This window comes from Rhea pennata, chromosome 1, assembly GCF_028389875.1.
Source record: "Rhea pennata isolate bPtePen1 chromosome 1, bPtePen1.pri, whole genome shotgun sequence".
Classification (NCBI taxonomy): Eukaryota; Metazoa; Chordata; class Aves; order Rheiformes; family Rheidae; genus Rhea; species Rhea pennata.
Window position 1 is genome coordinate 45,142,999 of NC_084663.1, and position 26,965 is coordinate 45,169,963.

The 26,965-nt window shown below is 39.1% G+C and overlaps 1 protein-coding gene across 1 annotated transcript in view; it reads left to right on the forward strand.

Moving 5' to 3' along the window:
• TMTC2 (transmembrane O-mannosyltransferase targeting cadherins 2) overlaps positions 1-26,965 on the forward strand; it is a 251,582-nt gene that overhangs the window by 130,059 nt on the left and 94,558 nt on the right. The window contains exon 3 of the mRNA XM_062584900.1: positions 14,522-15,350. Within this exon, the coding sequence (XP_062440884.1) occupies positions 14,522-15,350 (829 nt within the window). The remainder of the gene's footprint in view (positions 1-14,521; positions 15,351-26,965) is intronic.

Consider the following 26,965-nt stretch of genomic DNA (forward strand, 5'->3'; position numbering starts at 1 on the left):
GTACCAGAATTTTCAGCATTATGATGTTTTCCTTGTTTTCTGGGTCTAGGCTTTAGTATTTGAAATACTCAGAAATAACCCAATAACCAGAAATCTATAATTACCGCAATAACAGCCCAGCAGTATTTAAGTAGTTTGCTTCAGGGAAGTACAAATACCACTACAGGGAATTCCATTTTTCCTTTACAGTTTAGTTCCTACTTAGCTATGTGAATTGTGACTCTGTGATTTTCAATAATTGGAAAAATGGCAAAGTCCCTTCCAGTGACTTCTGAAAAGTTGTCATCCTTGCATGTATTTTGTTTAATGATTTTTATGTTCTCATGCAGTCAAGAGGAATTTTAATTAAACTTGGATGTATGTAAATTAAAAATGTTAGCCTTACAAGTCATATTTTTCATCACTGAAATAAATATCATTAGCTAGGTAAATTTATATGAATGAGTAGTTCTAGTCTTTAAAGGTTATCCTCATTTTTTTTCTAAGTAAGGCCAGGAAATATATGTGCTGCATTGATTGGCAAAGTTGAGAAGTGCATAAATGATTAACAACTTCTGACTTTTTACAGTCTCGTTGTTCTCTTGAAAATCAATTGTGTGTTCAAACCCTTTCTGTGATAGGGAGCATAACACTAAAAAGGTGTTGGAGGTGACTTGCCATGGTGATTCCTGTTGAGCCAGAATTCAAAGCAAAAAAGAGAAGTTTGAAATCTGTTACATGGAAATTAGCATGTCCTCGTTAGGAAGTTGGGGGAAAAAAGGAAGAATAAAAAACCTTGAAATGAGTATGGATGTTTATGCCCTCTCTGTCCCACCAACAAAGGATATTTAAACTGTTGACTGGGCATCTTGGCTCTTCAGTGGAAGTTGTAGCAGTTCTCTGTTTCTCTTTTCTCCTTTCCCCCTAGATCTTCCATACTCTGCTCTGGAACCACTTTTTAGTGATTGGGGAGGTTTATAGCTTTGAATGTGGGTGGACAGGAGCTGGCTATGGAGATGCTGGCAGTAGGAGAGTCTCTTCAGGTTAAGCACTACAGTTATTGCTGTTGTACCCACCCTGGGTAGGCAGAGTTTACTGGGTCTCTTTAAAAGACTGGGAGGTAGCCAAAGTAGAATTGCTGGCAGCTACTCTGATAGCACATATTCCAGAATTCAGAAACAGAAAGGGGAAAAAACAGAAGGAAAAGGGGATCACAGAGATTTCCAAACAATGAAAGCCACCTTTTTTTTCCAGCCCTCATGTTTAAATGTATTTCAGTCTCTTTCCTTTTACTCTGCCATTAATTTTGAATAGCTCTACTATTACTTTTGCAGACTATCTTTCTCCTCTCCTCTCTTTAATTCTTTCTTTTCTCTTTGGGAAAGGAAAGTATAGGAACTTGTGTTTGCTTTTATTTCAACCCATTACTGTTCTCCTTTATCTCTGTGTCTTGGCTTTTTTTCTTCTTTCACCCTCACCACTGGGTTTATGCTCCTGATTTCTCTCTATTAAATTACTAATTTCTTTTACTTGTGAGGTTTCCTTTCATCCCTATTTTATTTATGGCTTTTTACCCCATATCTTCCCCACAAACACAAAAACAGTTCTTTTGAAATTTCCCCACTTATCATTATTTTCTTTTAAGGAAGAATTCTTCCAGAAATATTTTGGCCATTCCTATGTAAAGCAAGAATCTGACAAAAGCACTGTGCATTAAGAAGAGAGCAAATTCATAATATCTTTCAGTGTATAGTGCTAAAAGTCTCATTTCTACTTTGCACACTTTTTAGCTGAAAACCGCGTGACAGTAAGAGAGGTCTTTTTGAGGCTAAAATTGCCTTGACGTCTGTAGGCTTTTTTTCTTCCTTAATAGCAAGCAGCAATAATATCACTGCCACTGTGGTGGTGTAAAAATATAACCAAATTTGTTGGAAGAGGTAATATCTTTTATTAGACCAGCTGTCTATTTTTGGCCCATTTTTTCCAATGACAGTGTGTGTGTTTTTCTGGCTGTGCTGCTTGCTCTCATAAAGGAAGTTATCTCTTCCTTGCTTCACTCAGTATGTAAGAACAATAAGTCTTTTGAATCTTTTTCCCTAGTGAGATACTGGCAAGCAAGATAAATGATGATACTTCAAAACTGATTAGTTCTTTCGAATTGGTACTGGACTTACTTCATAGCTATGTACCTGAATACTTAAATCATAAAATTCTGTAATAGTAAATATCAGATAATACTGTATTTGAGCTTCCTGGGACCTAGTGTTGGATAGTGTTAGATTCTGCAAGACACTAGGCATAAAAGTGCGCTTCACTGTTTCCAAAGGCACCGTTGCATTTCAGTGTAGTAAGTGGCTGAAGCAAACAAAAGGAGTTGAGGGCAAAGAAAGATGAGAATAAAATGATTGAAAGCTCTTACTTAGACTAGATATGTGTGCAGCAGAAGCATGTAAGAAGAAAATTTCCAGATCTCAAAGCAAAAAAGGCCACTACTATTTAGGATAGTTGTGCCTAATTATTTGTATAAATGGAACTTAGAGCAGGGCCTCTTTGTGCTCTGCAGAAACATCTTCACAAAATCCTACTGCTTTCACAAGTTTAATAACCAAATTTAGAGGCAGTAGGGAAGAATTAGAGCCAAAGGAAGCAGAAGGGGGTTAAGTGAGGTGCTTAATATAATTCAGAACATTTATGTCAGAACTGGTAGTAGAAGAGTCATCTTGATCTGGTTTTGGGTGCATTTTGTCATAGCATTTTTTAGCAAGACTTTGGAAAAATATACACTTTAAGAGTGATCTGAGGGAGAGATTCCACTCGTGACAGAGAGCTGGAAGAGGTTTTGGAGGGAGTTTTAAGGCACTTTTGAGAGAAGAGATGAGACGCTGGTGGGCATATGGGCAGAGTGGATAGTTTGAAGTGTAGGCAAAAGACTAGCAGTGGAGGATTTTTATCTTCAGTGTCTGAAAGTGCTCAGGGAGCTGAAGATGTGCATGCCTTTAAGGGATAAGGAAATACATCACAGAATTTTCAGCAAGGTTAATGAGTTTGTACCTTTACTAGCTCGACAGCTTGTAAAACTTCTGTACTGACCTTGAAAATAAGCAGCTTGTGCAAAGTGGATACTGGGACTACAAGGGCAGGAAGGACTTTGGTGGCCAGATAGTCCTTCCTCCAGTGTAATGGCTCTAGGGCTTCCTGTGTTAATGTAAGCTATGCATCTTTTATGCTTAGTGGAGCTTCATTTGTTTTCAAAGATTGAGAAAATGAAAAATGAAGTGTTACTAAAAAAAAAAGAAAAATCCCCAAAGCAGCAATGCTGTCTGAGTCCTTGTACTGTGAAGCAACAGACTGAATTTACTTGTTAGAAAATAAATGTGATTTGGGAGTTAGTCCAGTTATGTCTGTGTTTTTGATTTTAAGAAATTAGACATACTGTGCTCCACTGTCTTCTCCCCTTTCTAATTCGACTGTTCATTAGCAAATTAAATAACATTATCTAGAAGCTGGATTATTAGTTTCTAACATGCATGAAGGCTGTGACATGAGTGATACAGAACTTTTTTTTTTTGATCAGTATTGGAAGCTGGGTGTTGCTGTGGTATGATTTGGGGTGAGGGGAGGACTCTAGGTTGTGCACAATTTAATTTGAGTCAATGGTGCCCTTAGTGTCCCCCTGGGGAAGAGCATGTTGTACGGGGGCAGGTAGCTAGCACAGAACTTCTGTGCTTTGTGTTGAGGAAAGTTACCTCTCTGCTCTTTGGTTGCTTCTTTACCAGCTTTTCTTCAGGGCACAAATTTGTCTTGTTTGCATTTTGGAGCATCTCGTCTGACCTTAGCAACCTAGCTGACTAAACCTCGCTTTGTTATATGGAATTATGTCGATTTGCTAATCTCTAAAAATCTATGTTTTATATTTGAGACCGCTTATTGAAAACAAACTGAAAGCTCGAAATAGAAGCAACTTTGAGGATTTTTTTTTTATTTTGATGGTTTTACTTTAACAGAAACGCTCAGTGATGTGGGTGTCTGCGTAATATAATATATCCTCTTCCAAATCCTGTCTGTATTGAGTTTGCGAAGCAATCCCTCACTCATTAAATGGCTTTCTAGTATGATAATTTGGAGAGAGAACTGCTGTCCTTCAGCCTTCCCACTGAGTCACATCTCATTGTTAAATCATCTCTTTACGGTTCCAAAATGCTGGGCTCCCAAACTTCCTTCATTAATGAGGCTGGAATGAATTTCATGATGGCTAGCTGTTTGCACCAGAGCCATGGGCAGTAAAGATGGTTGCAGTTTATTTCCATGATGCAGGAAACATTTGCAATGTACTGCAAGCAGGCGTGCAAACCAAGAATTAATAGGGAAGACTGTGTGTGTCTGTGTGTGTGCAGGCAAAATGAATTACCTTTGCACCCATTTAGTTTCTCGTCCCCATCCCTCTTTTTTTGGTCCAAAAAGTGGAGGAATATTTTCATAATAGAACTGAATATATTTAGCAAAAGAAATAAATTCCTTAATTTTCCTACAGGGATATTTTTTTCCACTCTGATTTCATGAAAGCTGGCTTGTTTTACAACTAAACTGATCTGACCACAGCTCATTGCGTGGTGGGAACTGTTAAAGATCTTATTTTAAGCTCAACAAGATTACTGTGTAGGCATTCAGATGCCTTCAGTGTAATAGGTTAGGGGCTTCAGCATACCCTTTACAGTACCAGTAATTGAACTTCTTTAAGTATTTCAGCCCCTAATACTCTGGCTGAGAAGTATCTTGTTATTGGTTTACAGGAGATTGCTAACTACTTCATTTCTTCACACTAGCTTAATAGGGAATAATGAGTCACTCTGCCAATTACAGCCCCATGATATGAAGTAAATTTTGTCGTCTGTACTCTGGCTCCCCATGTTCCATTTCTGTCTTTCTTTTTATTTGGATTATTAAGGATTTGATCTTGCATTACTGAGGTCAGTAATTGCTTTACCTTTAACTCCATTTGACTCTGGATCACACCCTAGTAACACAGTTCATGTTTTTAAAAGGTTTGTGCTTAAATACCCTTTAAAATACCCTTTTGAGAAGGTAGTTTGGCAAAGTGTAGAAATAAATGAACTCTAAAAATGGAAAGATTTTATCTCCATATTTCATGTGTAGGGAAGCTAGGTAGAGGACATCCTATTTGAAACATTCTATTATTTTTCTCAAACCTACTGCTGGGGAAATTTCCTATTGAAGTGTTGCAGTTTTTGTTATTGGTAAAATATTCTCATGTATATTTGTGCATTTCTATTCCTGTGGTATCTTTGTAGCACTCCTTGCTGGTATCATCAGGTAGTCATTATTTATGTAGCTAGCAAATGCTATTTGCTGCAAGAAGTGTAATTTGTTCTCTCGATTTGTTTTCTAATAGGTTTTCGTTCCAATTTCTATTTAGTGTATTGAATATGGAATGAATACAAAAAGCTTCCATAAAAATTAGCCCAGGACATAGCAAGCTCTCGCATCTTCAGATTAGTCTTTGAGCATAACTGATTCTGCAAGAAACTGACCCGATCTAATGAAAAAGGGGAACAAATAGAAAGCTGTTAGGAAAATGTTAACTTCCCAAATGTTTTACTTCTCCCAAATCGCAATATTACTGGTCAGGCCATAAAAGGATGCCTTTTTTTCTTTCTTTTTTTTTTTTTCTTTCCCCTTGTTTTAACCTGTTATTCTTAAAATGCCCAAGCATACGTATCTCCAGAATGTTGTTGCCAGGGCTCTATAGCCTCCTGGTTAGTTCCATGGGAGGCAAGACTTGGTTAGATGACAAAGGACACTTGTAGATGTGCTCCAGACAATTTGTTTTGGTTGGGGGTATGAGAGAAGTTCCTTACAATATACTTGAAAACCAAGCTTTTAATCTGTGGTAGTGACTTACTGTTTCCTAGCACTATCTCTGAATTACCTTTAATCTGCTGTAGGCAGTAACTTTTGATCTTTAAGGTATAGAATTCTTATTCTATAGATCATTTTTCTGAAGGCTTTCTCAGACTGATACTCATTACTATGCTGTGCTTTACTTCTCATTCTTTTGGTTCCCATTATAATTAAAAATGTGATGCTACTTCAGTGTAGGATAACTGGAAATTATATCAAGATTGCATCCAGATCAGGGGAGACATTCGTTAGACTGTTATTTATTATGAGCGCTACCTGTGCTTCTAAAATTAAGAACCAATAAGTGACTGATACTGTGAAATTTATTGCTATTTCGAAAGGTACTGGCTTCAAGCATCACACACACATTGAGCCACTTGTGACTGTTCTTTGTCAATGCTCCTGTATCACCTTTTGTGTGTGTGTGTGTGCGGTGGCGATGGCAGTATTTTTTTTTTATCACTTTTTCAGTCACAACATGGGCTTATATTCAGTATGTTGCACAAACTTTGAGTTGCTTAACCATTACCTTTACTTTTTTCTATCTTGCCAAACCAAAAATAAACCTGAAAATAAACTATCTGCACCAAGAACAGCTGTTAATATTTATTTTCAAAAGAAAAAAAGTGACTTCTTGTCATGACCTTAAGAGAATCTAGCTTTCATGAACATCCATCTTAACTAAATTTTAGGTTCTGTATTTCACATAGTAGAATTTCAGTATTATCTGTGTTGTCTTTGAAATATTTTAAATGTTAAGGTTTACTTTATTAAAAGAATTATAAGTATATGCTCAAAAAGTCATACTTTTTCTTTGTTATGAATAAAGTTACAAGACAATATTGCTGCTCATTCTTTTCCTAGACTTTTAAAGGTACAAATAAAACAAATGACACATCTGAATTTTTGTGGTGGTAGATGGTAAAGAAACAAAAAAATCCGATAGGCACTGCTCGTTCTCCACTGTAGAAATGGCTTTTTGTAGCTCTGTGGACTTCCAGCTGATGGAACTTCTATTATATCTGAGTGGCTTGTCCTGTCAAAACTAGTGCAAATCTTGCTATTTATACAGAGCTTGATATTGATGGTCTCCCCGCAGCTGGATTGGTAGGGCTGCTTTGTCCTTGCCAGAGGCTTAGTTTGGGATTAGATGACATTTTTGCTCAGAAAATCCATTTGCATTAGTTAGCTGCAAAGTCTATGTCTACTTGCAGTTTTGAATGTCTTACAGCACTTATGTTTCTCTCTCACTGATTATTAAACATGCTGTTAGACTTCAGTTTTCCCGTAGTGTAGGAAACATGTGAAATGCACCACAATAATTTCTGGCAGTAGCTTTCTGCGTAGGTTCCTGGTGTGTGACCTAGGAGTAATGTTATGCTTGTGTTTCGCCTTGCTCGTGCCTGTGCGTTGTACAGCAGAGCAGAACAAACTTGGCTTAGAAGAAGAAAAGTGTCTCCACCAGTTCGGGTGATACGGGCTTTAATGCGTTGTCGGCTTTGGTTGTTCGTGCAGTGCGAGAAGTTCAAGAGCGCTGCCAGGCCAGGTTGCTTCGCATGGTGCAGGAGGGAGAAACTGCACTGTGGGCTTCAGCCTGGCGCGTTCGTTACCCGCGAGGACCGGGCAGCTCTGCAGTGGGCAGCCTTCCCCGGAGGGCTTTGGCCAAGCCTGCTTTCCCCCACCCTGGGGCTCTCTGCTCACCAAGTTTTGCTCAAAGCAGAGTGCAAAATCCTGCCTGGCGTTGGAGCCCTCTGCCAGAGACTGCAGTGGGGTCCCCGTGGGGTCCCCGGTGCTCTTCTGCACAGCTGCAACTCCCCTCCTTCCTTTCCAGCCTAAGAATCAATCTGCGAAACAGCTGCTGCAAGCGCGGTGCCAAGCCTTGCGATACCGTGCGTTTGCGTGGGTTTCCTAACATGTTGATAATACGTCCTTTAGAAAGTTTTTTGACCGTCTTCCATTTTTATTATGTATGGTGTTAGCTTTTTGCAGTATCTTACTTGGACTATTTCCTTTTACTCTTGTTTTTACTTAACTTCTTTTTTTATATCTTGTATGCTATCAAGGAGCTGTAACATTATAGTGCCAACTTTTTGAGTCAACACTGCTGTTAGAATTCTCACGGGGTGAGTTTAAATGTGCTGTAAGTTGTTATAGCAGTACTGACATCAATGGCACACTTCTGTAAACCAGAAAGCTTGAAGAATAATATAATAATAATAATTGTTATTTTACCATAAATAGAACCAATATCTATATTGTGTGATATTGTACTTCAACTCCTGACACAACGTATTCATCTTCCTTTTTTTGTGTGTGTGTTTTGTTTTGTATTATTTTTCCTATAACAGCATGTATGTATCTTGGCAGAAGGATGCTTAGAGGGGGAAAAAACGGAGAGAAGAACAGGGAAAATATCAAGAAAAGATGTAGATTTTTCATTGTAGCGGCCAGGTTAGAAAAGGTTCAAGGACTCTCCTAGACTGTGTTTTCATTAATCTTTTCTTGGAAATTTGTTTTTAACTTTGTAAGAGTTTTTACACCTGAGATCATGGAGTAGTATTAAAAATGCACTCTTAAGACCAGATAATGTCTTAAGTGCAGAGATCATCATTGCATAGATGGGATACATAAAGAGTATAAATCGTGAGTAAATATGACTGAGGTTTGAAAAAGAATATGAGATGGATTTGTAAGTTTGTAAAAAGTGGGGGGGGAGGGAGAGAAGTGTTATTTCGTGAGAGGTGGTATTAGAAATGTTCAGAAGATGCTAGTGTGACTGGGGGAGCAGAACATGAGGATCATCTTAACTAGTATTTTGCCTGAACCGGAGGGAAGTGCAGTAAGCGTTAAGACAAAGTAGCACTGCTGTAAGTAAGCTGTAGTACTTAAGGCAGAAATGACTGGAGTATGGATGAGTTATGCTTTTCAAGGTCGTGAGGAGAAAATGTGTGTGTGTCTCTCTCTCTCTCTATATATACACAAACACACATATAAGTGTGTGTATATATATATATATATATATGCCTTTTGTAGATGCTATACCAAAATTTCTTTCAAATTTTGGTGTTACTGTTGTTGCAATAGCAAGAAGTTATGCGTACGGGTTACCTCAAGAGAACATACAGTGCGTCATTCTGTCCCTAAAACAGAACTAGCAGTACTTCTGTTTTTCCCCACAAGTTATACATTTAATCTATTCTTAAAGGCAGTATAAAGCCAAATAGCCAACCTGCAAAGCAAATATTCCAGTGCATCCCTATATTTAGTAATGGAAGGTATCTCCTAACATCTAACCTGAATCTTCCTTTCTTTAACCTAAGCTTATTATTGTTATCCTTTGGACATGGGTATGGAGAACAGATCATTCCTTTCCTGTTTGCCATGGTCATTTATGTAGCTGGAGGCAGCTGTCATGAGGCGTCTAGTTCACAGGCCTTGAAGGCTTTTGTCCATAGCCCCTGTATGGTGTTTGCCTCTTTAGCAATCGTTTAAGACAGTTGCCTCATATTCAGTTTATGATCTGCTGTAATCCCAAATGCTTCTCTGATGAAGAGCTGGCCACGTGTTCCACATCTCTTAATCGCGTTGTTTTAAGCAGTCTGGGCTGGTCTCTGTCTTGTGCTGTGTTCTTTTGCAGAGCATTTCTCATTTTTTCAAAACAGTTCTGCCTCCCAACATAGTTGTGTGTTCAGTGAGCTCTCAGAAGCTTGGCTAGTGCAGAAAGTACCCTCAATTCACTGCAAAATCGATCAAATGAGATAACACTTCTTAAATGAAATACAGGTGTGATTGTTGGACCACCTATCCATTTGTATGCTGGTAACAGTAGTGCCGGACAGTGTTACTGAACAGTCTAGCAATTCAAGAAATGTCTCTTAGTCTTCGTGGGCTTCTACCTCGTGCGTTCTTGCTGCCACAGATGGCTGGATTAACCTTGGGTAGAGATATTTATCCTCGCAATTGTCATGCATGCTGCACTTGGCTGTGTGGGCCTTACTCTCGGGGAGCTGCTGTCTTCTGCACTGGTCGTGCTCACAGGTTGATCAAGCTAGTACCATGTCTTGCACTCTGGCACCATCTCCAGTCGTTCAAATAGCTGAGCGGGATGGGGGAGATGGAAGGAGGCGTGAGCAGGGGGCAGGAAAGGCTGCGGTCAGCACCAAGCCCAGAACCGAGGCTCGGCACTGGCTGCAGAGAGGGAAACAAATACCTCTGTCCCTGGTGTGGATCCTGTTTGAGCTCTTGTTCGGCTCAAACTCAGCTGAGCTGCGATCCAGGAACTCCTACCTATGGCGGAAACAAGATACTGTCAGCCTAGTGATTTGGCAGCACCTCGCTACTTCGGGAAGCCACAGTTCTCAAGCCAACATATTTTCAGCGAGCTCTCGGTTGGAGAGGAAACTCTGTTGTGGGTAGCGCTTGGCGACTTAATCCGCTTTCTTTTCTGCATTTCCAGCGTTCTAAAAATAGTGTTTTGTGTATGGCTAGTCCCAGTGATTTTGATATCTGGACTATCTGACCATGTGCCGTATTTAATGCTTCTTTGTGAACTGAACAGGGTGAGGTTAAAAGAATCTTGTCTTTTGGAAATGCTCTGGATTCAGGTTAGGTGATGACTGAGCTTTGGCAGGGGCTGCCCAATCAAGAAATCTTCTGCAGTGCTTCATTCGAGAGCTGTCTAATGGAGTGAGGAATTAGGATTTAAAGCAAGGGAAATGTACAGTGCAGGTGGGTCATGCAGATGGATTTTTGTAGGGGGATGAGAGGAGTTTCTGCAGTCACGAGCACTAAAATTGCAGTGGTGGTGCTTGACTGTTAGCAGAGTAGGAGAGATGTTAAACCTGATCTAAATCAGTGCTCGGGGCTTTTTGTTGTTATTGTTGTTCCCCCACCACCACCAAATGAAAATGACTGCTTATGAAAGATTAGAGGATTTATGAGGGTGTCAAAACATATGGCAGATGGACTGGATTAGGACTCATGAGTACAGTAATCCAAATCCTTGCTGCCAAGCATTACAGCGGATCGCTTCCTGCTGCTGGGCTACACTAATGGACACAGTCAGGAGGAGCACAGGCTGTAATGAGGCTCAATGGAAGAGTTGCTAGTGAAAGTGCTTATCTGGCAGACTTAATCCTGAAAGCACGTTTTTGGGAACAGAAGTCCCTTGGGAAGTTGATTGTTTTTTACTTGTAATAAATTGCTGCAACTTTTTTTTTTTAATCATTCTCTATACAAACTCTGGAAGAAGGTAAAGCCAAAATATGAGCTAAACTGTTATTATCTCTGAGTACAGTGGGGTAAAAGCCATGCAAAACTCATGTGGTGAAGTGTTGAGAGAGAAAAAAGGAGTCAGTCATTCCCCTTCTGAGCCAACATTATCTATCTCTGATTAAACAAATATATGATGTCCTACTTTAAATTTTTTTTGAACAGAAGTTTACATGTTAGGGAGGATTTTAGTGTCAGTTTTAGACCAAATCCTGAGGAGTGCCTATGAAATCTGTGAAACTTTACAGTGGGATGTCTGGGTTGCACAGGTGGTTAGTAGTTGCAGTTACATGTAGTTAATTTTAAAAAAGATCTCAATTACTGGCTTTTGAGAAGACCCATTCTGAAAAAGTTTCTGGGGAAAAATGCCAAGCATTTGCATTTGCACACCTTTCCTGTAGTGAGTTAATTAAGCTAAAGAAGCTACCAGAGCGCTCTCTCTAGTTAACTGATGTCGTACAGCATGAGATAAAGCTCATGTGGAAAATCACTTAGGTACCTCTGAGCTGCACAAGTGAATGCATAGATATTTCATTTTATGCTGATGTAAAACATAAAGAAAAAAGTATTCTGAAAGCATGAAACACGATCTGCTTAGAGAAATACTGTGTTCTTTATAGAACCAAAAAAGAGTGAGGATCCAAACCTTGCAGATCTTAAATTCAAGCTTAAAAGGAGAGGCTGCACGTAGTTAGTTGAGCCATGAGGATGGATTAGCTTCGAGGTAGAGACTGTTTGCCATCTAGAGCTGGGGAGAAAGGGCAAGCTGCTCGGCGTTACGGCTTTAGGAGGTACGAATCAGATCGGAAAGGTTTTTAGCAGGTTTCCCTGTTGTCCATGAGGGATGGCAGAGCTGCTCTCACCTGGTTGTGTTGAAGAGCTTCGTAATACAGAGAACTTTCTCAGTATTTAATTGAGAAGGGCAATCATTAGATCTTTAGCAAAGGGAGATTTTCTTCTGCTTGTTGAGTTAGATAAGTATTAACAAAATAAGAAGGCAACAAAGCAGTCTAAGGAATCTGTGAAAGCACCTTTCTCACCTCTGTTGATCAAGTTTCACTTTCATAGTATTTGGGATGTCTTAATCTTGCTAGTGATACGGTCCTTTAGGAAAGAACTTATCTGAATTTCTAATTATTAGGAAAAAACAAAAGCTTTCCATTTTCCATTTCCAAGTCTTTCTAAGCAACCTCCTTTATTCCTCTTCAGAAAATATAGAACGATATTAAAAAAGGGTCGCTTTTAAAATTTGAGAGTTGGTTGTATGTTTGAAGGAAATAAGTTCAGAAATTTTTGAGCCAAAGGGACAGGCAGAAAGATTTTAATGTGACACGATGTGATGGGGAAAAAAACGGACAAGTTAAAGCAGAACATAAGTGGTTAATATGAGGACATACCTGCAAGCCATGAAATTTGGAGAGTCTTTTTATTCCAAATATAAACTTAGGTGGGAGTTTCAGTGATAACCAGTTTGAACATTTAAACAATCCCATCAGCTAGGGGAAAAACAGTATCGGAGAGGAGTCACAGATCATTGCTCTACTTGCAAATACATATATGTTGTTAGAATAGGCTTGCCCAGGCATAAAATCATCATAGAGTGTAGTCTGGATTTTGGATGCTTTATTACCAAAGAATTGTTGATCAACCAGGATATGGAACTATACAAAAATCAATAGCTCAAGCAATGCAGTCAGTATCACAATTGAGATATGTGAACTCAGACTTTGTTTCATATATGAAAAATGCCAGCATTTTAAAGTGGAACTGATATAAATGCATGAAACATTTTCGTCATAAATTTGTTTGTTCCCTACTAATACCTTCATTTTATTCTTCCATATCTTCATAGAATTGAATCAATTAATCTAACTGCCATTAAATATTTTAGAATTCACAAGGAGAAACTACAAAATCAGGAGGAGGACTAAATTTCTTAATGAGATAAGCAGAGAAGTGATTACTAGATTACTAGATTACATGATTACTAGACTAAAACTTGTTACTGGAACATCAGTAATCTGTTGAAAGAAAACTATTAACAATTGGCCTGAAGCGGAGCAGCACAATCGGCTCTATTTCGTGATACTAGAAGATCTCCGGGGTCCCTTCCAACCTTACTTATTCTATGATACCGAGGGAAGGAGCCCTCCTCAAAAAAGGAGAAGAAATGAGCTGTTTGAAAGCAAAAAGATAAACTATTCCAGCAGGAAGTCCTGAATCTAAATGCTGAGTGGAAACAAGCAGTGAAGAACCAGCCCAAGAATGTGTAGTGGGAGATGGAAAAAACAGACTTAATGAAATGAAAAATGATTGACAAATAATTCTTCATAATAACAGGGGAAGAGATTATCAAAATGCTTATAGTCTGTCTGGAGCTATCTGGCAAATAGTTTTTCTTTTCTTACAAAAGACATCTGAGAAATTGAAATATAAAAATACATGTATTTTAACTTTCATAAGTACTTTGACAAAGAGACAATAATCCCAAACAGCTTGTATTCAGGGAACTCGCATGATTCGAGCAGGAGTTGAGCTCATCAGTCCTAGAAATAAGTGAGAAAGTCTTGCTTCCCCCTTCTCGTTTAAACAGAACTGGTGCATTTCTGCAAATCTTCAGAAAAAAACAAGCACTTCCTGAAGGTGGAGGTGCAAGTGGAGTGGGGCAACCAAAAGCTCCAGGTGGCAGATTCTGCATTATTCCATAAATAAGTGGGGACCCTTAGAGCTGCTAGTGTGGTGACATGGGTAGGTGGAGACAGCTGAATGCTTCATGTAATATCATTTAGATGGATATGGAGATATAGAAGGATTTTAGAGCACTGATTTTACTATGGTGAGCTTCAAGGAAGGAAGAAAACAACATAGCCTTTGGCTGTGAGATGGGGCCTTCAGCAATAAGGCAGACCTGAAGGCTCCAAATGATCATTGTAGTCCAGTGGTAGGAGCCTGAGGGCCTAAACATGGAGTCTGTTTCCTCTGGACATGGAGCCTGTTTTCTTCTCTTGCCTTCTTAGAAAGTTTGTTTGGTTCTCAGGTGAAATAGTGGAAGTTAGATTTTCATTAGGGAAAGCCATACTGGCACATTCATGGACTGACATCCCTATGGTCTCTAACAGCTTGATTTTGTGTGATACAGCTTAAATGAAAGAGCCTGTTCTTTTACCTTATAGTCAGCAATACACCCCAGCGTTTTGTGATCCAGATGTCAGAGCCAAGTATCTACAGTGTTTATAATCATTACAAAAAAAGAGAAAAAAAATCTATGTATCGATTTTGTTTATGATTTAAAGTGTTAAACACCTGATGTTAATATATACTGATGATTCTTTTTGATGTTTCTTTCTTTCAGAGGAAGAATTTGTCCCTCTTCTTCAGCATTGCTTTATTGACCTCCTGGGGGACTGCACTGCTGGGTATCCGCTTATACTGGATGGGCAACAAACCGCCGAGTTTTTCCAACTCTGACAATCCAGCAGCTGACTCGGACAGTTTTCTCACGCGTACTCTGACCTTCTTTTACCTGCCGGCCAAGAACCTTTGGCTGTTGCTGTGCCCGGACACCCTCAGCTTTGACTGGTCTATGGATGCTGTGCCTCTTCTTAAAGCAGTCAGCGACTGGAGGAACCTACACACTGTGGCCTTCTACGCTGGACTCCTTCTCCTCACCTACTCTAGCTTGAAGGGCTCTAGCAACGAGAAAGAGTGCAATGGGAAAACAGTGATAAACGGCAAGCAGAATGCCAATGGGCATAGCTGCCACTCAGAGACGGAGTATAAGATGTTGGAGGTGAAGTCCAGCTTTGCGTTGAAAGAAGAGAATGGCATAAGAAAGCACGGGATGCAGAAACTGCCGCTGCCTTCAACTGAGAACATTGTCGTTCTGTCTCTGTCTTTGTTGATAGTGCCCTTTGTTCCTGCCACCAACCTATTTTTCTATGTTGGCTTTGTAATAGCAGAGCGTGTGCTGTATGTTCCTAGTATGGGCTTCTGCCTGCTGGTTACAGTAGGTGTCAGGGCCCTTTATGTCAAAGCCCAGAAGCGCTTTCTGAAGAACTTGGTTTTTTGTTCCACTGCTGCATTAATTGTTTTCTATGGACTCAAGACTGTTGTCAGGAATGGGGACTGGCAGAATGAGGAGATGCTGTATAGGTCAGGGATAAAAGTAAACCCTGCTAAAGGTAATTTGTGCGCTTTACGGTGAATGTGTCACTTCTTCCTATCTGTCTTCGTCTTTGAATTGTCTGGTTTTATTAACTGTGTTTAAAGAAGATACTTCAGGAAATACCCATTTAAGTTGCAGTAATATGAATGTCAGCAAAAAAGAGGAAAAGCAGGAATATGTTTTGATTAGGTGTTATAGGTTTGGTATTCACATGTAGAAAATGAGACCCTAAGGTAAGAGGATACTTTATTTTTTGTTAAGCTTAGTGCTGTATTTTGGAGTTAAAGGTGGAATATCAGTATTACAGATGCCAACCTGGTAATTTTCCATTTGGAGTCTGGTATCTGTCATCCTAATGAATCTTTTTTTTTTTTTTTTTTTTTTAAATATTCACTGATTGTTTTGTTCTCTGTGAATAGAAAATATAAGAAATAGTAAAAGACAGCATAAGGAAGGTGCTGTCTTTTTTATTTCAGTTGACGTAAATGACGTGAATACTATATAATAAAGATGAGAAAATGAGGTCATATTATTAAGATTAGGAAATAACTGTAGCTCCTACTGCATACAAGTGCTGTGAACAGTTATTGTCAAATACTTAGGCCTGCAGGTTGATGCATAAATGTCAGCTATTTGTAACACTGTCCGGCTACTTTATAGCTATGCTATAATGAAATGTGACCACAGCTAATATAATAAACATGTCCCATCAGGCAGTAAACTGCCTAGTTTTGGGATCAGTAACAATGTTTAGCTGTGGCTCTGTGGTTTCCGTGCAAACGGCAAATCCAGCTGGGATCCTGAACTCAGCGCTGCCCTGGCTGTACGGCTGTTGGCACACAAGCAAGCTTATGTGACCACAGTCAAAATACCACCTGTGAGTGCGGTGTTGGGCATTGACTAAGCCTTCATTATTCAGAAAGCATCAGAAGTGAGAAGGGATCAAAAATTTGATGGCACTTGAACATTTTGCACTTGAGTTTCCCCAGTTCTCTGCTCCGCAGCCCACTGTATGATGCACAGTCATTTGCTGACAGAGCTGTGCCTTTTGGTGAGGCAGTTATGTCATGACACAGTCTAAAAGTTGTGATAATAAAAGGCAAATGCAGATGTTACTGTGAGCTGATAGGCAGTGGAAAAGCAGATCTGGCAGGTGACATGCCTTGCAAAGCAGCTTTATAGTAGCTTATCAGTTGTCAGTCTGGTTTTGTAACTCTTCTTTGTGTGCGATGTCGCCCTAGGTAAAAATCTAGGTAAAATTGTAAAGCTTGTTGCTGCAGCAAGTGACTTTGTTAACAGTATGAGCAAGCACAGCCCATTTCCTTTCCCTTTTCTCCTCTGAGAACTAATGCAAAAGGACAAGAGATAATGAACAGCCAGGCAGTGCACCAGGGTGATTATATGTTGCCCTGAGACTTACCAGTTCAGTGGCAATATAAAACTTGCACTAAAAAGTTGTCATCCCTTGAAAAGAAAAGTCTGTGTGCATTTGATTAAAATAGTTACTGTATATTCCTTTCTTTTATATTTTTTATTTCTTTTCTATTCTTTTTTTTTTTTTGGCCTTTATGGAGATTCCATGAATCCCAAGATTGCATTAGTAGTTGTTTGCTTGCTTTGACCCAGTTTTCTTGATAGAAAACTCTAGTTTTTGTCCAACAGTAGGATTAGTTGAGACTGTGCCTCGAATTAGGTATTGCTCTCCCAGGAGACAAGGCAAGCCATTTCCATCATGTGCATCAAAAGTATGCACAGACTTGCATATATATGACTATCTAGTTTCTTGCATATAAGCTGACGTTAAGTATCTTGTAAGATATGCAAAAGCAAAACCAGCATGTCAGGGTGGTGATGTAGACATGACTGAGCTCACTGTAAATCTCTTTAAAATATCCTGGTAAACTTCTGCTGAATATTTACTAGCCCACACGCACGATAACAAGGCAGGGTATCAAAGCCCCTTAGCAAAAGCAACCTGTCACCCAACTCTATTCATTGTTGTGAATACTTCCTAGATTATCCCTGGCTTTGCCTATGCTAATTTTATTTTCTATTTCTCATACAATCAGGCAAGCCTGACTGGGCTAGACTGGCTGCCAATCCAGCTAAAGCATTAGGAGATCAACAATTCAAACTGCTCTTCAGTAATTAAATGGGGTTGACGTAGAAAAAACAATTTATTTTTGTTGCCTTCTTTCTATATTTTGGGGAATGCTAGTGATAAATAGGCTATTCACACTGTAAGACAATGGGCAGTTCAGTCAAGTGTTATAGTGGATAAGGCCTTTGCTTCCTTTTAGGCTGTTAAGAAGAGACTTCCACTCCTCATTTTTGTTTTCTTCGCCTTGCAGCCGTTTCTCCTCATCACTATTTTCTTACTTCTGATCGTTTTTGAGCTGCAGGAACATCTTCCCTGAAGATTTTACCCTTCCTCTCTTCTTCTATAAAGTGCTTCTGAGCAGTAGCTTCTTCTATTGTAGGTGAAAAAGAGAAGAGGGATCACTTCAAAACCTCCCCGGGGGGGAGCTGGTGAAGAAGCGAGTAGAAATCCGCAGGACGGGCTTTGCTGCAGCACGGAGCAGGGAGCTTTGTGCCGGCTCTGTCCGCGTGCTGCCGCGGGCCGGCGAGAGCCGCGCCGGGGCTGGGCGCCGCTGGCCGTGTCCGGCGCTCCCAGGCTGTTCTTATCAGCGTGGGAAAAAATACCCGGCAGTGGTGCACTGCTCAGCTCGCCTGTCCCCCCCTCCCCCCAAAAAAAAAAAACCTAAAAAAAACGGGCGGCTTCCCTGGCTGCGGCGGCTTGCGGCAGGCGGCTGCCCGTCATTAGCCGAGGGGACCGAAATGAGGATTCGGGGTTCCTGCGCTGTGGCTGTTGCTGGGCTTGCTCATTTGGCACGTTGATTGTGCCTGGTATTTCAGATCTCTTCAAAGAGATCTGAGCTTGCCTCATTTCAGTTTGTCAGCGGTTGGGAGAAAAATAGGGGAGATGGATTAATGTAGATTACAGATCCTGAAGTGGCTGTATACATGTTTTGACACTAGGGAGGGAAGGGGAGAAGTGTTTCTCTGTGCCTGCCTCAACTTAATGAGCAGCTTAACTGATATAAAACAGTTCACGTTATTTGAGTGTTCTTTTATAGGGAAGAAAGCCTCACAAAATGTAAAAAACAATAAAAATAAAAATAAAAATGGGTAGTAGCTCTCACATCTTTTCTAGTTAGACTGAGAGTCATCCTGTGGTGATGATTACTTTGTGTTTAATATAAAATTATAATGATGCACAAAATAATTGTTCTCATTACATCTTGTTTTCTCTGCGGTCCCCAAAGTAGGCTTCAAAAACTATAATCTTTTTCCTCCAGGCCATTTTGTACCTTACAGTCCACATGATAACCATCTTAGATGTTCAGATGCAAGCGTGTTGTACCGTTACAGACACTGATTAAAGTTGTAGGAAGTAGTAGAGGCTGCTTAGGCTGCTGGTCTGCTGCAGAAGTGTTAGTTGCTTAGCTGTATTTACTGATGTCTTTTTGTTTTTCTGGTGTTTTACGTGAGATTTATAAGCAATCTTCAAAGATCCTTCCTGGAACTGGCAGATCTGCTACACCAAGAAAAGCACTTAAGTGGGTGCTTAACTAACCACACATTCAAGTCTAAATAAATTCATGCATGTAACTGTCTGCAGTGGAACATGATGCAAAAACACCTGCAGCTTCATCTGTCTAAGGGAGTACAGCAAGAAACAGATCCTAGATTGCTTTCAAAAGCAGTATTACCATATTACTGTGGTGCTATCCCTGGGCTGATAAGGCTTGTGTCTCACTTGATACTGGTTTAAGTTGATGTTACAGTTCCTGGCTTCAGGAGCAGTTCTCTGTGCTGTTCAGGTGTCTGTCCTGAACCATTATCCACTGGCCATCAGTGTTAGTAAGATATGCTTGCACCTTCTGCAGGTCAGGGAGACTTGAGTATGTGCTTCAGTCCCTTCCTGAATAGGGCTTTTAAAATTATTATTAATAGGATAAAAAGAAGGGAGCTTCTAGTTATACTGTTTTCTTCATCTGGGAACAAAAAATTCCTTGTGTCTGTTGCATCAAGACAAAGTGTATGTGTTGGGGGCTGGAGGGTAGGCTTATTTCTATTTTTTTTTGAGTTTTTCTGTTCAAATGAACTCAATTTGACTAGATGTTCCTTACAGGTAATGAGAAGTATCTATTGACATAAGGAATTAAAAAAAAAAAAAATCTTCCTTGAAAAATCATTTAGATACCTTTGGTTTAAAGTAATATTACCTTTTATAATCCTAGCTTGAGTTAAAAATCTTACACTTAGCTTGTAACTTCTTATTTCCATCAGTTCCGCAGTGTATCTCAGTGGGCAGTATTAAGACCAGGAAATGGTGATGGCAAAGAGGAGTGGAGAAGCTGTAGGATACAGATGGACAGATAGCCTCTTTTTTTTTTGTCTTTGCTCCTGTCCTCTTACTCCCAGCTCTTATCAGAGTGAATCTTTCAATTTTGCATAATGTTTTCAGAAGATACTCTGATACTGAAATACATTTGTTCTTCTGGGCAGCAGTGTTCCTTTTCCCCATCCTACAGTTCTTCATTTGCAGTGATGTTGTGACATTTTCCTGGCTCATTCTGCTATATTTGTGCCTGTAGGAAGTCTAGAGAACTCTCTTATTTTGGCACTTTTTGGCGTAACATTCATCTTTGGTTAGTTTTTCTCCCTGGAACTTCATGGATAGTTGCTATTATTATTTTTTTTTATTAGCATCAGTTATAACATAGGGTTGGTAGAGTGTACCTCTGTATGTGGATGTGAATATCATGATATGAGTATGAAGCTCAGCACTGTGAAGCGTCTTCGTTGAACAACAACTACAGAGTAGCTGTATACTCATTTGAGGGTTTTTTCTAGTCATAAAAAGTAACGATCATGTTTTTGTGTCCTGTATAGTTTTCCTGTCATTTTGTGTAATTAGTTTACACATTAGTTTGCTGGTGCCATCTACTAAGCAAAACTGAAGGAATTCTTAATGCTGAATTCAGAAGTTAGGTTGTTTCACATCAAGTATGTGATATAGCCTTAGCCTTTGGGCTGAACTGTAAAAGTGTACAACCTTTGTTTTTACTAGAAAACTTCAATTTCTTTTGTCCACGTTGAATACTTTGTACTGTTAATTTCCCCTTTAGTTTACTGTTACCGATGCAGCAAGCAAATGTCTTTAAGGATTAAGTGTTAGTGTGTCTGTGTGTGGGGGGGGGGAATCACATGAGTTAATTTTGTCCCCTATTTATGTAAATATTATTTTTTAAAAAGGTACCCAAATTTGTGCCAAATTGTTCTTTGATTAATATTTGTGTGTGTGTGTATATGTATATACTTATACATGTATATATATATGTGTGTGTGTGTGTGTGTGTATATTCATGCCTGATTATACGCTCTAGTTTGAGTGGAAGTAGATACTAGCCCCTCTTTCCATCTGATTTGATGGCTTGCTTCTGTTATCCTTATCTACTGCTGGAAAAAGACTCCTCGCTAACAGTAGCTGTCAGTAAGAGATCTCTTCCTCCTCCCTCAGCAGACAATGAAAATATGAACTAGGAGTGCAGCGAGGAAAAATAGTTGTAATGCCTTGTAGTAAACTAGGTAAAGCAGCCGTAGTCCCTTCAAGGGGAAAGGATGTAATAAACCAGCACTTCCATGACCATTAAGTTTTTTGTATCACTAGTGATGACTGGAGATGAAAAGAGAAGAAGTATTTTAAGATGCGGCATTCTCCGGGTACGTGCGTTGCTAACCGCTGACACGCTGCTGACAAGAAGCTGCGGTCTCGTGTAATAGCTTTAGGGCTCTGTTTCCATAGCTGTTGGTCTGGCCCACAGCTAGTTGTTCACTCAACTTTTTTTGACTCCTAAATAGAGTACTTTATATTAAAAAAAAAAAAAAAAAAAAAAAACCCACTGCATTGGCTATTTAAGAATACTTTGAGCTTTAGGGATTGAATTTTGGTGTTTTGGTGCATGTATTAACTTTGTATACATAACTTGGCAGTAAAACTTTAAATCATCTTTGGGCCAGAAATGGAAATATCATGAAATATCACTCTACAGTCATTATTTCTTCCTCTTCTGATTCCTCTGACTTCAGTATTACTAAAATCACTCCAACAGTGGCAAAGATCTGAACCAAACAATATTACAGTGAATGGAAAATGGTCTGATTTTTGCCAAGGGAAAGAATTTTTACTAATTAAAGTAAAATGAGATTGTTTAGGTTAGTTCTCAATCTGAGCAGATTTGTTTAAATACATTAGATACACATATCCAACTGTTTCATTATTCTATTTCTTTTCAAAATATATTAACCATGAAAAAAAGTTCTATGCATACAGATTTTCAGCATGAGTTATGTCTGTATTTTCCTATTCAGAATCTTTAATGGATTTCTACCAGTACACACTGAGGCCTCGTTACATAAGTCTAGTAGAAAAACAGACCTCTAATGGAGGTATGACAATAATTTGCACACATTTAGATGTCTCTTTATATCTCTTCTGCCAGCATAAAATCCCAGTGTAGATAAATAAATAAATACAAATATTTCATGAAGTTTTCCAGTACCCTTTGTTTGTTAGAAAGGCTTTTATTCCTCCCTCAATATTCTTCCCAGCCACCTATGTTCCTATATCCGTATGGACCAGCAAAGTTTCTCGGGTTCTGTGAACCATTGCCTTAAATGATTAAAACAGCAACAACCACAAACCCTTAAACTATCATATCTATAGAGAACTTGCCTTCAGGATTTGTAGTAATTTGTCTTGTCCAAGTCTCATATACTTAGTGTGAATAATTCTGCAGTTCTCTTGGTTTCGTAAAAACCCTCCCACTGATTTCCCCTCCTGTGGCTTCTCTGGTGTGTTTGCAGGGTATCATCCTGTCCATTACCCTTTCCTGGAAATGAGACGTGACCCATCTAGTTTTAGCTTTGGGGATCAAGGCTGTCATTTCAGTTGGTTAAGTGCATCCTTCCATCTCTGTAGGAGTCTGGCTTACAGTTCACCACTCTGGACATAAGTGGTAGTTTTGAAAAATAGAGATAATTTTTCTAAAATCATGTTTACAACTTAAAGAGTCACGTAGTTTGGTGTTTGTAGTTCTCCTTGCCTGAGCGAGTTTAGTGCTCTGAACTGTTCCTCAGGATTAATCCTGAAGAGGCTGGGGTGCCCAGAGCTCTCTTCTTCCTCTTGCAGTTTTCTGTTCCTCTGGTCTCTTTGTGCTTCCTGGGGTGGTTTGAGAGAGTCGTCTTCTCTGCAAAATGCAACTCCTTATGTCATGAGGATTTCTGATCAGCCTTGCTTTGCTGCTTAGTTCCTGGCCCTCGGGAAGTTTCAGGACGTGGGAGCTTTGCTGGCAGTGGTGGCGGGTGGTGTTTGCACGCTTAGGCTGCGGTACGCATAACTGGCGGAAGCTGTGCACAGAGAGGTGTGGTGGGCAATGCTGGGAACCAGACCAGTGGTCAGACTGGGTGTTAAGGGTACTGACACTCACTTTTTTTTCACTTTTTTTTTTTAAAAAAAAAACACCCTGTATCAGTTGATTCGTACCCCAGCTTTACTGAGAATTGTTTTAGCATGAGTGACAGGGTGGCACAGCATGGACTGGGAGTAGAGACGGGGTAACTCCACCAGAGCTGCTGTGTCACAAAACACTACTCTGATGTAGCTGCACGTGGTACACAAAGGGATTTCCATCAAAATTAAAATAATCAGTTTTTAATGGTCCTTTCTGTCAGATGTAGAAATATTTCCTGAAGCCTTGGGATGTGCTAGCACAGACTGGAAGGCAGAAAACTGTTTTATAGTCAACAAGTCCTTGATCTTGCAATAGTTTTAGCTTTGTGAGAGTGTGTTCCTCTGAATCATAACATTAAACAAGATGGAATCGTAGAAAGACTGGGATATGGGAGGACATATCCAGAGCAGTGGAGTTTTTTGAAGCGAGATGGGTTTTTTTCAGGAAACCCACAGTGTTACTGTGAGGTTGTAATTTCTATTTCTTTCTTTGGAAAGGAGCTTCCATATATCCTGTGGCTTGTGGGCTGAATCTGGTTTAGAGTACAGTTTGGTCAGAACTACGATCTTCCTTTTTGGGGGGAAAAAAAAAAAAAAGTGGTTTCCGTACGTTGCTGTGGCCGCACAGAGGCAGCTCCTTGGAGATGCGAGATGGTACCTCCATGCAGGAGCTGGGCACTTTGGAAGTGAGTGTGTGTCTCACCTCGTGCTGAGTGAGAGCTACTGTGTTAAGATCTTTTATAATGTTACCCTGAAACCATTTTCTACTGGTCATGTGCAACTAAAAGCAGTAAGGCAGTGCATTTGATCCTGGGTCACCTCTAGGAAAGGTGCCAGTCAGAATTTCTTCACCAGTTGCAAGCTGGGAGCCTCTAGGAGAGATGAGGATATGTGAGTTTACCTATTTCTTTTCCCTTCCTCCTCATTTTTATTTTGATGGCTAGGTTTATTTCAGTTTTTGGCTGGCTTTATTTCAGTTTTTATCTCGATGCTCACTGAAGACCCCGTTAATGTGATGTTTACTGTTCAGCCAGATTGGAGAGCCCTCGCACACTTGAGCTTTTATTTGCGAGACTGGGTTCTGTAAAACTAATTAGATTATCTGAAATAGCAAGTGTGTCCTGCAGTGAGCAAAGCTTCCATATGCCACTAGATGGAACAGAGTAAACTGTGTCGCCTAAGAGCAGCCCCATTTTACCAGCTATTTAGTATCTTCTCTCAGTTTCATCAAGCTGAAAGAGGCACTGTGCTATCCTTTTATTAAAAACAAACAAACAAACCAAAAAGTAAATTTTTGCAATACAAGTTAACTTTTTTCAATACAACAAGGGGGATGAGGATATCAGGCTGTCGTGATAAACATAGTAGAAAGTGTCACATATTCCTGCCCATTTACATCAGGATTTCAAAACTGAGAAACAAAACTGTAGCAGTGTCTGCCAAAATTCAGTCGGTCCAATAACCGTGCCGACATGGTGTTGGAAAGCTTTCACAGCTCTGGGTAGTTTCCTATTATGTTTTTCTTTTATGTGCTATCATTCCCAAAGCCCTGGACTAGATCAACAAATGAAGTGTTGAACAAACAGTATAAATAAAACCTGTAATAAAAAGAAGAATTTATAAAGTTAGGATGTGGTAAGTCTCTAATACAGTCTGTCTCAACATTGCTGTGTACTCACTGATACAAAAATCTGTATATAAAGTAAACTCATAAATTATGGGTATATAGAAACCATTTATGTCTTTAAGAAACAAGAAGCAGGACGCTTTTGCAGTTGAGTCTGCAAAACAAGGTAACAGTCAAAATGTGTGTATTAACAAGCAGAATTTTTAAAGGATTTTTTTTGTAAATTATATGAATGAATTTAGGATATATTTTGACAAATTCATTGTTCTTTCGGTATTATATGTAAAACATAATGTAAAAACTGTTTTATTAGCAGAACTTTCATAAAAATTGTTAAACTTCCAAAATAGTAACCTTTTAGCAGTTGTGTGGACTTTTCTGTGTTCAGACTGCTTAACAAGCATCATCTAACTCATCTTCTGAATATCTCTGTGAGATATATTGGACCTGTATTATAGAAAATCTATTTTAAATGTGATGCTGTCTTTACTGATTTTTTTTTTTTTTTGACTGCCATTGAAGGAGATTTCAAAATTTTTATTTGGGAAACCTATTTTGGTGGTGTTCGTGCAACTCTTTCTCCCTCTGGATGTGTTTGTCTGATAAAATGTGAACATTAAAGACTGAAGCACGACTCTTCTTTATTAAGTGGTATCCTTAAAAGAAACAAACCATAAGCTGCTGATGAATATAACATTTTGACAAGGAGGGAAAGCTGTTGTTCTTTACAGCTATGATAGTAGCCTTTCAAGTGTGAATGGTGTAAGTGGGGCTGTGCTCTCTCCTCCTGCTTCACCCATCAAAGGTAACTTGGAGGTAATTTGGAGTCTTACTGACATCCACAGCTCACCTTCATTGCCAACATCTCATTCTTTCTTTTTTTTTTCTTTTTTTTTTTCCCTCAATGAGATTATTTTCCATTGATTAGGACTCTGCTAACACTGGTCTTAATGTTTCACCTTTTTGCTTGGAGCTTAGTAAAGCAAACCAAACTCACAGCTCCTTCAAGGGATGTCAGATTTCACCGCTTGTTGTACCAAGTGCAGCTTTGTCTGCTCCTGAGTATATTTTGGGAAGGACATTGAGAAAGTAGACTATGATAGGAAGCACAGAGGCAAAAACCAATGGTTCCCGCAATCTTTAAGCTGTAACTTAGTTTTCTTGGCCCTCACTTTATGAGAATACCAATTATTTAAGGAAATATTCCTTAGATCTTTTTTCTTTACTTCAAGAACACTTCCTCTTCTTCCTTTACTTTATTGCATCGGAGATTATAGTGCATTTATGTTTCATTAGTATGTAGCTGTGTTGGTGTAGCACTGTACAAACACATAGCAAGACACAGTTCGTGGCAGAAGACACTTGCAATTAATGGATGAATAATACATTTCAATAATGAAAATGGAAAAACACCAGGAAGTGAAGCCTTCTAAACAGCACAAGAAAGTGAAGCCTTCTAAACAGCACATCAGCTGCAGAGCTGGAAACAGAGTATATTTCTTTTAATTCCCAGTTTAGCATCTGTAATTTCAACAAAAGGGAGCTGAATCAGATGACAGTAAGGTCTCTATTTTTAAACGTATAATCTTGATGAATGCAAAAAAATGCAAGCCACATACTGCATTAAGGTTATCTTAATACTATACTAAATTTATTTTTACTGAAGCATCCTCTTCTGTGTTAGCATTGTTCCACAAACTTACCTAATTTTTGAGTAGTCTGTAAACTTCATTTTTTTCAGATATTCAGTAATACATGGAAGGCCATACATGGCTTTCAGCTCTTAATGTGGGTAAGTGGTAAAATGATCGTTTCTGTTCATAAAATATTCAGTCTAGAACTATTCAATTTACATGCTAAGAATGAATAGAAAACTCTACAATAGTTCCAAGAGGTTTTAATAAGCATTTGATTTTGTTTACCGTGGAGTTGAGGGATTCACAACACAGTAGTGAACATGTCACTGCTCTGCATTGTAGTTAGACTGCCACAGTCTAAAGTGCTAACATGAGCATATATAACTTGTAACTTTCTTATTTACCGCTGTAAAGTAGCAATTTATAATGCAATATGGAAAGGTGTTAAGAACAGATGGTTCAATAAATAAAAAAAAAAAGGTGTCCTAAAATGGAAATCCAGATTGTCATGCTTCAGGAATTCAGTCCACATAAAAGTTCTAGCAAAAAAAAAAAAAAAAAAAAAAAAAAAAAAAGATTTCTTTTAATATTATTTATATTTCAAACTTTTATATGTTAATGTACTGTTCCTCAAAGGTGCTATGTTGACAACTCCATATAGATTGACCTCCTGTAACAAGCGTAGTATGGTCAAGGCCAGTGGGTTCTTCCTCATGCTGTTTTTGCTAGTTTATCACAAGTGTCACCTGAAGAGTCATAGAAACTCCAAGTTTTCCATAAAGTTATTT